Source organism: Callospermophilus lateralis, chromosome 2 (assembly GCF_048772815.1).
Source record: "Callospermophilus lateralis isolate mCalLat2 chromosome 2, mCalLat2.hap1, whole genome shotgun sequence".
Taxonomy (NCBI): Eukaryota; Metazoa; Chordata; class Mammalia; order Rodentia; family Sciuridae; genus Callospermophilus; species Callospermophilus lateralis.
The window spans coordinates 60,977,658-60,993,828 of NC_135306.1; the positions used below are offsets into that span (position 1 = coordinate 60,977,658).

The 16,171-nt window shown below is 33.7% G+C and overlaps 1 protein-coding gene across 4 annotated transcripts in view; it reads right to left on the minus strand.

The window, feature by feature from the left end:
• The window catches only part of Kdm4c (lysine demethylase 4C), a 395,886-nt gene that overhangs the window by 162,478 nt on the left and 217,237 nt on the right, over positions 1-16,171 (minus strand). For all 4 annotated transcript variants that reach the window (XM_076845987.2, XM_076845986.2, XM_076845983.2 and 1 more), the window contains 4 exons: positions 8,663-8,856; positions 5,441-5,664; positions 2,870-3,189; positions 1,146-1,254 (listed from right to left, as the gene is read on the minus strand). In XM_076845987.2, the coding sequence (XP_076702102.1) occupies positions 1,146-1,254; positions 2,870-3,189; positions 5,441-5,664; positions 8,663-8,856 (847 nt within the window). The remainder of the gene's footprint in view (positions 1-1,145; positions 1,255-2,869; positions 3,190-5,440; positions 5,665-8,662; positions 8,857-16,171) is intronic.

Sequence of the window (16,171 nt, forward strand, 5' to 3'; positions counted from 1 at the left end):
ATTTCACAAGCTCTACAGATTAAAATCAGAAGTATTCTTCATGGAGAAACTGTAGGCTAATTTATAAACTTAGTAGGGAACCATGCTCATAGGAGGAAGCAGCCTGCTTCCTGCCTTTATTGCACCCTGCTTCCTTCAAAGAAGCCATGCTGAAACAGGTGATGATGAAGAAGGAGTACAACATATTAATTACTTGATACAAATTTATCTTTAATTAAACTGACACTAAGAGAAAAATAGTATGTGACAAATAGAAATAAATACAAATGTGTTTCATTACTTCTATTACAGGAGCCATCTTTTTCCTAAGTAAACATGTGCTACAAAAGAAGACAAAGAAAAAAGGGAGAAAAAAAACCTGCCAATGATATACACATTTTAAAGAGTCTATTTATTCTAAATAGAAGTTTAAACCAATATTATTTCCTCATAAATAGGTGACCATAATTAACAATTTCCAAGAGCAAAGAAGAATATCTAAAGAAGGGTTCTTTACCCAAAAACTGTTTAATGGATTACTCTGAAATGGTAAAAATAAGGCACATAGAATGCTAAGACAAGAAAGAACAAAACGGGTGAGTGGTCTGATTTTTAATTTGAGGCAACAAAAATAAATAAATACATGTTATATCCAGTAGGAGTGATGACTTGTTATAAATAAAACTGCTTAACATCAAACCACATGCAATCCACTTAAGCAGAAAGTATGTTTCATGGCCCACAGGTGTAGGAGGGGGAAATACTGCACACAGTTTCCTACTCAATGAAATTTACAGGAATTTGAAGGATTCCAGCTAAAAATGAAGACAATGAAAAGAAATCTATAGCGTGTTAACTCTATGATGTAACACCTTTTGAGAAGTGATTCTTAACTTCTGGAAAGTCTTTATGGAATATCAGGAGTTACAAATGTTATGCAACAAAACACAAAGACTTTTACTAGCAACACCATGAGGTTATATGAAGCAAATCTGTATTCCTAAAATGCAAATTCTTTTTGCCTGGAAGTGGTTTAAGGCTTAAGGTATGTATTTGCCACAGGGTCAAATCTTCTTTCCACTGAACAACTTTTTAGAACGGTTTGTTACAACAGACATCTGTACATAGGGGTAAAAAAAAAACCTAAAAAAATATCATCAGCTCACCTTCATCGCTTGTTGCCTGTTGCTTCACAAGAGTCATTGGGGATCTGGCTGGAGGCTTACTAAGTGGATGGCGCCAACTCTTAGCAGTTTTGGTCTCTGCCTCCATTATCTGATAATTTAACAAATATGGGAAAAAAACAAATATAAATGAAAAACACGTTTAAAACAAAAATTGTAGTTCACAATAATTTACAAAAGCTTAATTATGAAAATACCTTCTGCTTATTTATATCTTAAGGAATTTGTTTAAAAAACTTAAAGTCAAAAGAAAGAGGAAACATTCTGTTAAATCATTTTAACAACAAATCAGTTAACTCTTGTGCAGAATCTTAAAATCCTAATTGGAGTGCAGGGTATATTTGGCAAGCTTCCGAAGATCTTTTTAAAAATTAGCCTAAGTTTAAAATTATATACTCATAAAATAAGGGCCCTGATATTGCATAGCGTCTACACAGTTCCCATGTGAAAATTTGGCAGGTGAGTTTGCTTTCTACCCTCACAGAGAAGGAAATGCTGCCAAGATGAGAATGTATACTTCCTTTAATTCAGAAATAAGCTACTCCTGTCACATACATATAGGATGAGATGAGAAATCGAAGATACTATTTTTTAATGATACACAGCTGACATTTTGAAGCCATTTAAGCTCTATTCATTGAACTTCTCTTAGCCACCTTTTCAAATAAATTTGACCATATTTTTATGGTCAAACAGAAACTCATTTACAATTCAGTAGAATACATAATGCATAATTTGAAGTCATCATATTGGACAAATTTATCATACTCATCATGCAAACTTATCATACTCCTCTACCGAACCACTGCCAGCTCAAGCAACTGAGGATGTCCTCACACATGCCTCTGAATTCCATGATCAGGGCAGATGGCCAAAAGAAGTTCTGAATGCTGACAAAGACACTGTCTGAGCTCACCCACTCAACACCCAATCTTATGATAATAGGGATTGCTTTTGCTGAAAGCATATAATATTAACATTAAACAAGGTTACCACAGACACAAGGAGGCACTCAAAAACATAACATGGGGGACTTGGTGATCTAGAGGCCTGTTAACTTTTCTGGGAGGCCAAAGTTCTCTTTTTTCCCCAAAGTGGGCAGGATCAAAAACTTGCCCTGACATTAGGATTCTGACAGGAAGAAATAAGAGTTGGAGGAAAGAGGGATCAGGTATGCCCTAATGTTAAAATGGAACTTTTAGAAAGCTGAGTCCCATAGGTAATAACTGTGGGCAGGAGGAGGGCAGAGTCCAAAAGGTGCATTCTTCCCAACCTCGTTATTATTGCAGGTGACAGACCATTCTGTGCCATGACCATATCAATATCAATGTGGTTGTGATTCCACGACTGTTTTCCTAGAATAAAGTAATGGGGGAAACTGGGAAAGGAAACATAGATCTCTCTGTAATATTTCCTATATATGAATATGAACTTATAGTTATCTCCAAATAAAGAGGCGAATATCTAAAAATATAAAACTAAACTGCAACATGTGGGCAAAACTTCTGAGCAATAAATTATCACAATATGAGCCAGAGCTTATGGAATGCCTACCTCCTAGTCAGTGAAGGAAAATGATTAAAACCCATAAATGTAAAATGTTATTTATTTCTGCCCTAAAGCAAGATCTCAAAGCACATCAAGTTGTTTTCAGAAAGCATGCTCAACATACAATGAAAACAGTAAAAATGAATATTGCCACATACACTGGGAACTTTGAAGCCATTTCTCTCTTCACTGAGGACAGCAGGTATTTCCCCAGGTTCAAGGCCACTCCTGAGGCCTTCCATATCACTCTCTTCTCCCTCTGTAAACACACCATAACTCTCTGTCACTGAGGAAGTTGACTCAGGTGATTTTGGCCATGGAAGCTTAGGTGGATCTGACTCTTCAACTTCCTCATGCCCAGTATACAATGGTATAGAGTCATTAGCCTCTTTGGGCAAAGCAGGTATAATTGTGGCACCGGCCTTGGCACACTCAGTTTTTATTTCCTCCATTACAGATGTACTTGAGCAGCTGTTTCCTAAAGAGTAAAACAAAAGACTATTAATAAACCTTGCATCTTGCTTAGTTATTTATCTATTTATGGGGGGAGAGGAAGATATTAGGGATTGAACCCAGGGGTGCTTAATTACTCAGCCACATCCCCAACACTTTTTTTTTTTTTTAATTTTGAGACAGGTTCTTGGTAAGTTGCTTAGGCCTCACTAAATGGTTGAGAGTGGCCTTGAAATTGCAATCCTCCTGCCTCAGCCACCTAAGCCATTGGTATTACAAGCATGGGCCACTGAGCCTGGCTTAAACTATTTATCATATTACTAGTGAGTAGAAGTGTTAAATTATTTCCAACTGATTTTATGTTTTTGAACTTTCCCTCTCAACTTCCACAGACAGAATTGTGAAAGGTCACAAAATATCATGCTGATTTCACAGTTATTAGGGTGAGAGCTTGGATTTTAGCCTAAGAAAATACCTACTAACAAAACAAGTGATTAAAATGAGGTTATACTAAAAGCTAATACCAAAAGCAAGGCAATTGTAATAATTATAAAAGCTATAGCAATTTGAAATCTGCCTAAAAATACAAATTACATATATGATGCTATAAGCCACTATTAATGAAATGTTCCAATTGAAACATTGTCTATAAATGACATGCATAAGGCTATAAAATCCAATACAAATTATTTCCTACACTACACTTATACGGTACACTGAAAATATATAAGAAAAAAATTACGAAATATTTCTCCTCTCTGACATATCAGCATGTATTCTCTCTCTCTCTCTCTCTCTCTCTCTCTCTCTCACTCACACACACACACACACACACACACACACACACAGAGCATGATTTCCATCCTATTACATAGTTCCTCTAATGATGAACCCATCCAGTCTTCTACTTAAGTTCTCTTTCAGGTCTCAAAACCTGGAGGGCAAAATGCAATGAACCAGACAGAACTAATGAAATTGAATACCATCAGCTAAATCTTCCAGCAACTCACAAAGTTCTTAATTAAGTCCTGTATAGAGAAAAGCATGTTGAAGGATGATAAAGAAATATCTATATGTATTGTAAAACTGTCTTCTCTGCATTTGATGCAATTTCCTTCCCTACTTTTGTGACCTTGGTATCTTCTTATTCACAATTCAATTCTGATATCACCTAAGCCAAGAAACCTGACCTATCTATCTTGGTCTTTAAGTGGTAGATAAGCAGTTCCCCACGCCATCTCTATAAAGAAAGATACTACACTGGATTGTAAATGTATATTTGTCTAGTTCCCCTGATGCATGAATTAATTAAAAAAAAGTCTATATGAACTTCATTTATAAAATATTTGAAGGGCAAAGGCAATGAGTCTGAAGAAGCAGCCAGGAAGGACTTTTTCTATTATAGTAAGTGGAATAATAATAAGGACAGATAAAACCTAAGCTAAATGATTGTTAAAGGGGTCGTTAACTGCTATATGGAGAAATAACAACAGAAGTGACAGGAATGGACACTGGTAAAACAGAAAGGAAGCACATTATGCAAGAGAGAAAGCTAGAGATGAATCCACTTGAATGAGGAGGAAACAGGAAAAGGGATTCAGAAGAGTCCAACAACTGAAGTATTTATGGAATACAGGGTTTGAGAGGAAGTTAGGAATTACCAACTAGATTGATTATTAAAAGGACAAAAGCTCCAAATGATATTAACAAGGCAAAGCATTAATGAAGTTTCAGAGAGATATGCTGGGGGCAAGGGGAGTAAAGTAGCTAAGAGTTTTTAGTATACAGAAACAGTCCAGGGACTGTATGTACCATTTCATCACGCTGACTCTTTATTTTTGTTATTCTTTTTAAAACGTTAATCATTATTTTCTTCTTTAAATTAAGTCAAAAGCTGAAAATATGCAAAGAATTATCTATAATTGGTTTTCTCTGCTTCGTGTGAATTCAAGAGAAGCTTTCCAAAATAAATTGTATATTGTAAATTGAGTTGCACTAAAAATAATTTTTGTTTTTTCATTTTGGAATCTTCTTTTTTATTAAATGAAAATAAACTGCTGGCTGTTTGTCTCACAATTGCATTTAAAAAAGCAGTGTTGCATGTTACTTTTAATATAACAGTCTCTTGGCTTCCTGGTTAAATAACCCTATATAAGATAGTTACTGATGAGCAAGGTGGGTAATTAAGACAACTATACTACTGAACATAGATTTAAGACATTAGATCATCAAACACCTACTACTTATGGGTGAAATATAATCAAATATTTTCTCACCTGAAATATTGATAATATCTGAGAAGTGCTGATCCATTTGCACCCTGTCTTCTGAAGGCGCTTCTGTGTTACCTAGCTTTGCTGCTGCTTCTGGCTTTTCTCTGACCTTGAGGTCCTCTATGCGTACATCATGATTAGGGTCCTCTGCCTCTTCGACATCTGCAGACACCTCCTCATCCTCCTCAGCCTTAGGCCTTTTAGAATGAGACCTAGTGCACTGGAAGCTATAACCAAGAGAAGTGGTTGTTAGAGAGAAAAGACTGTAAATGATATGAAAAAAATACATGCTGATACAAACATTCCTATTCATTTGCTTACAACTGATCACTATGCAAAGACAAACTTCACATTAAACCTGAATATTAATCTTAACAGTTTTAATACTAGTTAACTAAAAATTAAAATTTTAAAAACTTTTAAAAATTGATTAAACATTTATGTAAAAAGAATCACGTTAAAATATTATAGAATATTTGTACAGTAAACATAGACTGTGATGAAGTATCATCTATTTCAAAAACCTAGAAGAAAGTTTCCATAATATATATATATTCACCATGCAAAAATGTTTGAGAAGACAAATGTTTGCCCTGATTTGAACCTTACACAAGGTACACATGTATGGATATAGCACATACTATCCCATTAATATGTAAAACTTTTATGTTTTCATGTATCAGTCTAAAAAACTAAAAATCAATTTTTTAAATAAATAAAAGTCTGAGAATAAAAAAGTAAAAAATGATAAGACGGGGAAAATGAAAATCAACACAAAGTATTATTTAGATAGTGAAAAAAGGAAGAGAAAAAAATCAGTGATCTTATAAATATACTGTAAATTATTCATATTTCAAGATGAACTAGTGACCATTTTCCCAAGTTTTCTATATTTCTCAGGCAAGTGTAATCGTTCCAATTAAATTCCAAATGATCAATAGTTAAAGGTATTATGGCAGGAAAAATAAATGTATATATTTAATGTCTTTTATCAGCTTATTCAGATTAGACACTATTTTTGTTTATCTCCACATTTAGTACTCTCCTATAAGGCACTTCAGAGTTTTATCATACATATATCTGGTATATGACATAATAACAATTAGGAGCAATCACAAATCACCTCAAAGCAACTGTGCTCAAAACCTAAACATCCACACACGTGATGTCAGGTATTATACACACAGGAGAAAACACCACAAACTAAGAAATGTAGGAAGCCAAGGAGAGCAGAGATGTGAGTTTAAGGGAATATCTAGGGAAACCCCATATAAATTAGCTGTGGTTGCTGCTGATGGCAGTAACCATAGTGGTATCATCACTTTTATTGAGAATACATGCAATGGAAAATCTCCACAGTATGATAAATATAATACATGTAAAATATGGTGGCCAATATCACTTTCATATTTCAAGAAATCAATTCATTTGTTGGACTTCCCTATATAGGGTTTTACTGAAGAGAGATCAGCAATCACTTTGCATCATAGGCTGAGCATATCCAATAAGCTACTAAACATTAGGTTTTCTACCTAGCTCCATTAATTATTTGAAACTACTGACAGATGTTTTCAATATCACAAAATCTATGTTCCATATCAACTCAAAAAACCCACTGTGGTTAACAACTAGGAAACTGGGTCATATACCTAAATAAAGTATTGCTTTCTGTCCAGTAAAACAGCACTTCGCACTATGTTCCACGGGTGTGTCTACTGCCAAGATTGACTATTCCTACTTTTTTGATAATGTGGATTAACACATTTTTCAAAGCACTGAATCTCTAGTGTTGCTTAAACATTGTGTGAAAGCACCCATAATAAGTTAAACATAGTAAGTTACACACATTTTAAATAGCAACATAACACAAACACATGCTCACACGTGTTAATACTTACCATTACCACATGAGAGGCACTATTGTACTCTTTATTCTAATTTACTTCCTATTTATAAAATATGGATCCTGACCACTAAACTAAATTGAAAAATAATACTGTGAAAACCACTGCTCTACACTAAAGGGTAAAATAGCAACACCTGAGTTTTAAATCAGCTACTGGCTAGTTCTCTGCCTCAGGTTTATCTCTTATAAATTGTGAAAGTTTCACTCCATGTTTTTAAGGTTCTCCACTCACTACCACTCTAAAATAACAGAAAATAAATGTTAGGGGGAAGAAAAGAAAGAGTCAGAAAATAAGCATTAGAAGTGTGGGCAAAGATTATAAATTACAGTGTTATTTTGTTAATAGCAAGAATGTAGAAACAAGCTACAGGTCCAAATGCAGGGAGATTAGTTAGATACATGCAGGCATTAAAAAATATCTTGTAAAAAATCCATTTAATTACATGAAAAATACACTCACAGAACTGGTCATCGAATTGTTAATAAAGGATGGCCCCAATTTTGGAAAGGTATATAATGAATATATATGTAAAGGATATATATAAAATGATAAGACTGGTTTATCTCTGGGAAGTGAGGTTATGGGTGATTTGGGATTCCTTCATTATTCTTTTCCTTATTTTACAAATGTTCTCCAAAGCTCAAATATTACTTTTACAATCTGAAAGAAAAACAATGAGCAATATTGAAGAGAAAAATTTTAAATAAATCTGAAAAACATAAGAGTTAAAAGGTAGCCTAAGACCTGAGCAACATAGCACACACCCTATTCAATGGGTTTTTAAATGGCTAGATGCCCATAGAAGACCTAAACTTTTGAAATGGCCCGAGCCACAAAAAGGGAATGGAAAATATAGCTCACAAGGACAATCAAGTTGCACAAACAGGACATGCTCTGCTTTATGTACTATAAAGAATAAAACTACATATATAAAATGAAGCATCAAAAAATGTATATCAGATATTTGACAAATACTGAAATGAAACTGGTAATAAATAAAAGTGTTAGAAATCAAGTTATTGAAATGATTAAAATATGGAAATGAATGCAGAGGACTTGACCAACACTGAAATAGATTAGTGTACAGAGTCTAAGAAGCTCTACACTGACTTCAGAAATATTCTCAATACACACCAAAAATTTAAAATCACCTTGCCTCAAATTTTCAGTAGGATATTAAGCAAACTTATAATAAATAAACAAATAAATAAATATATAAATAAGTTTTAAAAATTCCCTTGAAGATATCATGGTAATTGATCCATTTTAATTGAGTAAATACGACAAGCAAGATGAAGTAGCAGTGGGTGGTCATTACCTCCGGGATGCTTTTCTTACTTTCCTCCTCCTCTGCAGCCATGCTTTCACCTCAGGGGTGGATTCTGGAGTGGGCTTTGTATGATCAATGGTGTATATATCCTTTCCTTGTTTCCAAAGCTGATATCTGTCTGGCTGAAATTTCCTCACAAAGATATCCATAGAAATTTTCACCATGTCTTTCCTGCAAGTGCACTAAAATACAAGCAAATGATTTCAATAAATTTGCAATGAAATAAAATCATATTTATATTTGCAATAAACATAAAATCACATGCAGGCAGCCCTTTAATGTACCATATATGAATATGTGAATATTTAGTCACTACATAGGTAGAATGCTTTACATTTTCAAACATTCAGTGAGTGATACACCCAATTTCTTCAGAACAGAGGTGAGGACATATATATTGACATTTATGAACAGGAAAATAAGATGTGAAAATACTTTGTACAATTCATAGGGAACTTTATACCAGGTAAAACTCAAAGTGCATACACTTGAAAGCTTGCCTACAGCAGAAACATTAGCCTCCCATGAAAAGGATGCATCAATGAATTGAATGTTGGGAGTTCTATAAGTCTGAAAACATGATGTTGTGGTTAGGCAGTGTTCTCAGAGTTCCCCAAGGGCCCTTATGTTTAAGGGCTGGTCTCCAGGGTAGTACTGTGGCAGGTGACAAAATGTTCAGGAGATGGAGTTGAAAGGGAGTTCCTCAGGTCACTGAGAGAATGAAGTATTTCCTGTGTTCAGTTGATATTCATGAGTACATAATCACACCATATAAAACAAGTTCCCTTGTTAGTTCTTTTGAAAGTCTTGTTAGAAAAAAAAAAAAAAAAGCAGGCCCAGTCCTATCTACCATTTTTCTTTCTCCTCCTGTTGGAGGTGTGACTGTTTGCTCCTACTTGTGTTCCTGCCATAATATATCACCAAAGGCCAAACAAATGGGGTCTGATTATCTTGAATTTTGAAATGCTACAACTTTTTGTAAGTTAGTTTTCTCTGATAGTTCACTGTAGTACAATAAAAGTGACTAACAAACCAGAGCTGTCAGCAAACATATAAAGTTTGATTAGAATAATTTAAACAATTAAGATGAGATCAATTTTCTAAGATGGACTTTAATTATATTCCGATTTAAACAAACTCTCATGCTGTAAACAAACTTAGGAACAAATAAAATCTCTTGATATCACATCAAATATAATATCAACCAATGAAAAGCAGAGAGTTAGATGGAAGTTCAAAGAAAATTTTGAATTCATTACAGCCTTGATATCCATGAGTACATAATCACACCATATAAAACAAGTTTCCTATAAAGACTTCACACAAGTTTAATTATACTGAGGCCAGCACTCTAAGCATTAGGGCTTAGAGTTATGTTTTGCCTTATCACTGAAATAGTAGTAAATAGTATCCAAGATTTAACTGCTATACCTTGACACATCTTCACACATCTGGTGACTAAATGCTAGCCTTGACAAGATTCTCCATATACTAGTGAAAAAATTATCACTTCTATGCAAACTAATTTTAAAACCTAATTAATTTCAAGCCTCAAATTTTCCTTCATGGAGTATAATATTAATGGACAAACTTTTTCTAAATATATAAAACATAGGAAACATAGATCCGTCCAAGCACCTCAGCAAAAACCAGAAACAGCGATGTGGCCAGCCAGGAAACATCTGTGCAGGACCTCTCTGTCTGTACATGAATTTCCAAGAAGATTGATAAGGGTCTAGATAACTGCATACTGGCAACATATCTAAAATTAACTTTGTCAACTGCAAACACACGTTCATTCTATCACTATCGACTTGTTGATACCATGATTCTCCCCTATCCTACATTCATAGTAAACATCTATGATACCATGACACTTCCACTCTCCTATATGCCTAGTCAAACAATTGCTCATTCCTCCTTGCTCCATCACCCACAGAAATTCACGTCACTTCCTCTGAAATGCCTACTGCATCAATTCCTACTGCCAGCATACTTCCAACTTCGCTGTCAGACCTTGAATCCTAGAGTAAGCAAAACAAAGCTAACTTATTTCCCTGCCTGTAGATTCTTCTAGCATTAATCCATCTTTATAATGATTTCTTTAAGAATCCTCAAACAGACTGTGATCTTTCATTATTCAGTTGAATACAATACATTCACCCTTCTCTGCCTTTAGAATAAAGTCTAAACTTTTGAGTGTTGGATTCAATGCCTCCAATATACAACTTCATCAGTGAGATCATCAGATTTCTCTCCCAGTGAAAGGCAACATGAATACTTCTCTCCAACTAACGTCACTGGAGCCCAAAGGTACCCAATGCTTCCTTTCCTCAGCTCTTCTACCACAATAGTTTCCTGCTCACCAATCATCAGCCAAGAAAAATTTACCTTAACACTGAATGCAAATTGTACCAATTGTTCAGAATCTAATACTACTCACCTACAACACTAATTTATATTATTAACTGTATATAGTGAGAGTTCTAGGGTATCATCCCTTCGGAATGTGGAAAATGAGGATCTTGAAAATTTTAAAGGTATTTTGGTTAAAGATGCAATCTTTCAATTAAAGGGGGAAAAATGAAAGCATGTCTCATCATCAGAATCTTTATTTCCTTACAATGTTACAAATTTTGCTTCAGGAGGAAACATAAAATAGTGGAAAACAGTGATGCTCCCTCTTTTAATGAGCTAATTTAGGCCTGAGAATGACTATGGTGGTAGCATCCCGAGGGGAAGTGGGCCAATAAAGTGCAGAACGATATTTCTGAGGAAAAGGGCTTAAGAAAAACCAAACAAAGCAAAACCTATAGCTTGATGGTCATCTCATTTGATCAGATGGTACTATGAAACCTAATTTGTGTACATCTGGCTCCCAGAGTTTGAATAAGCTTCAGAACTCTTTAGAAACCAATGGATTTCACATCCATGGATTGCCTACTACTAACAAGGATTTATAGAACTGTATACCAACAGAAATGCTGCCATTCTGGAATCAAAGGCACTAAGTCAGCACAACAAAAAAGGAATCCAATGGTAGAGTAGCAAGTGCAAAGGACTGAGCCATATGACACCATCGGGCTGCTATGGCATAAGTTCATTCCTTCAAAATTATGTTTGAGATTATTGTGCATTGAAAGATAAGAAAAATAAGTCTTCATTTTGCTGAGGAACATAAGACTCATGATATAACACAGTATGGTTCTTAAAAGATGTAGCTCAATCCCCAGCTTTAACACTAAACAATGAATTTATGAACTTTTAACCCCTTGTAAGTACCCCCATCAGAAAAAAATTAGAATCCACGCTTATGGAGTTAACATAAAGACTAATTTGTTTTGCAGTTTAAAAACATGACTACAAATTCTATTTAAGTGACTATTCCTAAAAAATAGAATATGCCTTACACAAATTGATTTATACTGCTATGAGCACAAAATCACAGAGGTGCCTAGAGTTATGTTTTGCCTTATTGAGAAAGTTGATGGAGATTAGAATCTGGCTGCCATATATAAACAATTGTTCTTGAGAGGCAAGGCATATAAAAAAATCAAACATATTCTGAACTTGTGTGGGAATGACATAAAACAAGAGAAAGAGTCATTGTCTTAAGTGAGATAATTCTGGTGCTCTTCAAGTTCTGGTGGATCAAGGGCTTCAACTACACTAGATTCCTTGGCTTCCCATTTCAAATGAACAACTGAAAGGCAGGACAAGGGAGGTATTAATGCGGGGAAAAGGAGCATAACTAAATATGTGTTATCCAGGCATCAAACATAAGACCCTGTAATGTATAATAAAGAAAGGAGCAAAGGCTTAACTCATGCTACTTCTTTAATCATTATTTAAAAAAAAAAAAAAAAAACTCATAATAGAAGAAATTAGTGTTACCTCGCTATTTGTATATAGATTCAGAAGACACGAGAAAATATCCACTTGAATTTCAAAACTGAAGACTAATTTGCAGTACATAAGGGTGGGAAATGTTTCTTTTCTTGTTTAAAAACAAAATTTCAATGAATTTCAACAATGAATATATCAAAATAAAGAAAACATTATGCCTAAAATTTAAAATTCTGAAAAGTCAGGTTATTAACTTCCCATCAGTTATGAAAAGTGCCCAATCTATAGGATAGATTAGATTTATTGAAAACAACAACTGTAGAGAAGTGTCCTGGTTAGAAATTGATGGCTAACTCTTCTTTTAAAGATTTTTAAATGTCAAAATAAAGAACATATTATTGTCTTCTGCTGATGGATGAATAGTTTCTATGTCCATGCCTACCCTATCCTTTTAAACCTAGGACACTAACCTTTATAATAAACCACTGTAATTAGTTAACCAAAAAGACTCATACTTTGAAACAAAGAAAGAAAGAAAATCAAGCAAAATATTTACTCTGTTTTCATATGAAACTCAAATCAATAATTCAAAAAGAAAAGGTTGGTTTGAAATATCCTATATTTTAAAATCAAATTCTAGCCTTCGAACCCCTAAAATTATTGTTCTTGAAGGCCATCTACTAATTATCTTCAAAGCAAAATGCAATTGCTACATTAGATACATACTGTAGTAGGAAAAAAAAAAAATCTGTTCTCTTGTCTAACCAAAACAGCAAGAGTGCCTAACAGCACCCAATAAATAAGCTATGAAAATAGGGTACTGTGTAAAAAAAAATTATAAAATACAACATATTCAATAAAAATGCCTTCATTGGCTTTGGGAACCACACAGTTTATTTAAGTTGCCCTCTGAAGAGTATTTCATATTTCTCATATTAAGATCAAATAGAAGGACTAGGATTGTAGCTCAGTGGCTGAGCGCTTGCCTAGCACATGTGAGGCACTGGGTTCGATCCTTAGTACCACATAAAACAAGCAAATAAAATAAAGGCATTCTGTTTGTCTACAATTACAAAAAAATTAAAAAAAAAACAAATAGAAAGGAGATATTTTCTATTTCCTAGTTTTCTAAAAACTTTCTTTTGTTAAGATACTAAGACTCAGAACATATTGCCACAGGTGTAATTATTCATAATTCATAATAACCGTTGATTATTTTAACATTAAATAATAAAAGAACATTGCTAAGTGTTAGGCACAGTAATCTCTTATTACCAGGAAGATGACTAACTGTGATAATTAATTAGAGCCAAATGAGTAACTAGGTTTAGTTATACATGATCATAGAATGTATTGACATATCATACATACACCCCTTTTCTTTTCTTTCTTTTTTTTTTTTGTACCAGGGATTGAACCTACAAACTCTTCACAATCACATAGATAATTTAATACTAATCAACTTTGCAAACTTCAATATATAGATATAGATATATAAAAATTAAGGCAATTTTATGGGTAAAGCATCAAGAATGTTGGGGAGGGGAAATACTATGGATTGAATGCAGGGATGAGGTACTCAACCATACTTCCAGCCCTATTTTTGTATTTTATTTAGAGACAGAGTCTCACTGAGTTACTTAGCACTTCACCATTGCTGAGTCTGGCTTTGAACTCACAATCCTCCTGTCTCAGCCTCCTGAGCCGCTGGGATTATAGCATCAAGAAATTTTTTCACTGTAGAATATGGGTATTAAATATTTAATATAAATAAGGAGTCTTTCTTAACTAGATCTCCTGACAAATTAATCTACAATCTACTCTTTATTCTCCTAGGTTTGCATCTCTTTGAATTTTTCAAAATCTTTAACTCTTTATCAATTTTCAATTTAATTAATGGTTAAACCATAAACACCCTGCTGACCCATTCTCTACATGTACAAAGATAACATTCTGATGGTTCGTTAGAATTAAAACACAAGGGGCTGGGGCTGTAGCTCAGTGGCTGAGCACTCACCTCACATGCGTGAGGTACTGGGTTCAATCCTCAGCACCAGATACAAAAATAAATAAATAAATAATTAAAACACATTACTATTAGCACACTACTACTCCTTAATCTTCATCTATATCTCACATCAACAAAAACTCCCAACCCAATATAAACAGTAGATTTTTACTGCATTATATCAAACTCAAATGAGGAAAAAGATCCAGTTGTTCTGGAAATTGCCTCATTAAGTCATAAACTGAGAGGCCTCCAGGACACCCAAGGCTTTTTCTGCTATACTTGTGATCAAGTTCATTCTTATTCTAAATGTGAATGAGAAAAAAATTTCCCACTATACAATCAAATTGATCAATTTATCAAAGGGATCAATTAAATTATTACAAGCATGTCTACAAGGGTTACTAAGAAATACTGAATAGAAACAATTTTATATAATGGAAGCATTGTGCTGCTTAAAGCCTTTACATATGACAGAACATTATTCTATTATTTGTATTAGTACCCAAACTAACAAGATTCCACAAAAATTATTGAAGGAGATTTTTTCTGAAATGTTCACCAGACAATTAATGATGAATAAGTACTTTATGTGCTGATAAGCTCCAAATGTGTAAAGATAACACAACATGGATTTATTTCCTCTATGTACTATTTAATTTTTGTTCATTCACATATTTACCACCTACACAATATTGGAAGAAAATTTTATGCTAATTCAAATTACATTTACAAGAACTATGATAGCATGGGAAACTGAATTTTCAAAGTACAGATCTAATTATGGTGAAAAAAATTTTATTTGCACATGATCGCCTGGGATGCATTGCATAAATCATTTAAGAATAACACACATGAAAAATAAACAATAGTATTATATTTATACTGACTAAGAAGGAGGAAAAAAAGAAATAAAATTTTAAGATCAATATTAATCAATAAACTCAGTGTAGAAAAACCACAAAGATGATTTCCTTTTGGGCATTTATCTGTTAAGGAAACAAAGGATATAGGAGGCCTAAATTCTGTTTTCCCCGGCAAAATCAGTGGAGCTCACAAAACCCTCACAATGTCAAGGTTTACAATACACTTGAAAACACCTGAGTCTCCAACTAGATATCCAGAGCACTTTTCAGCAAGTCTAAGTTTCCCTCGCAGAATTAAAGAATAATGTGTTTTAGAATTTTTCTAAAAGACAAAAATATATTTCCTATACTCATAGTAAAAAGGTACAATACCAGAAGAAAATTTCATATTCTAGTTCTAATCAATCACTACTGTGAATTATTTCAGATACTCTGTAATATATGACCTTCCCTTACCACTGTTTTTTAAACCATCAAATTACATATGGTGTTTCTTATTGAGAATTGTATTATAAATATCTAAAGAAAAAGAGGCCCTTAAAAATATTTGTTTGTATATATAACCTTTCTAAAATATATGGGAGGGAATATAGGCTCAGAGAATTTATATTGAATTACAAAATAACATACCTAATAAGTAATATACCCTTTGCAGATTCAAATCTAGAACTCATAAACTCGTACCCAACCCAGTAGAAATTTCAAACATGTTCAATACATTTAAAATGCTCATTAATTTAAATATGGACCACACTTTTTCATATTAAACTTCCTTAT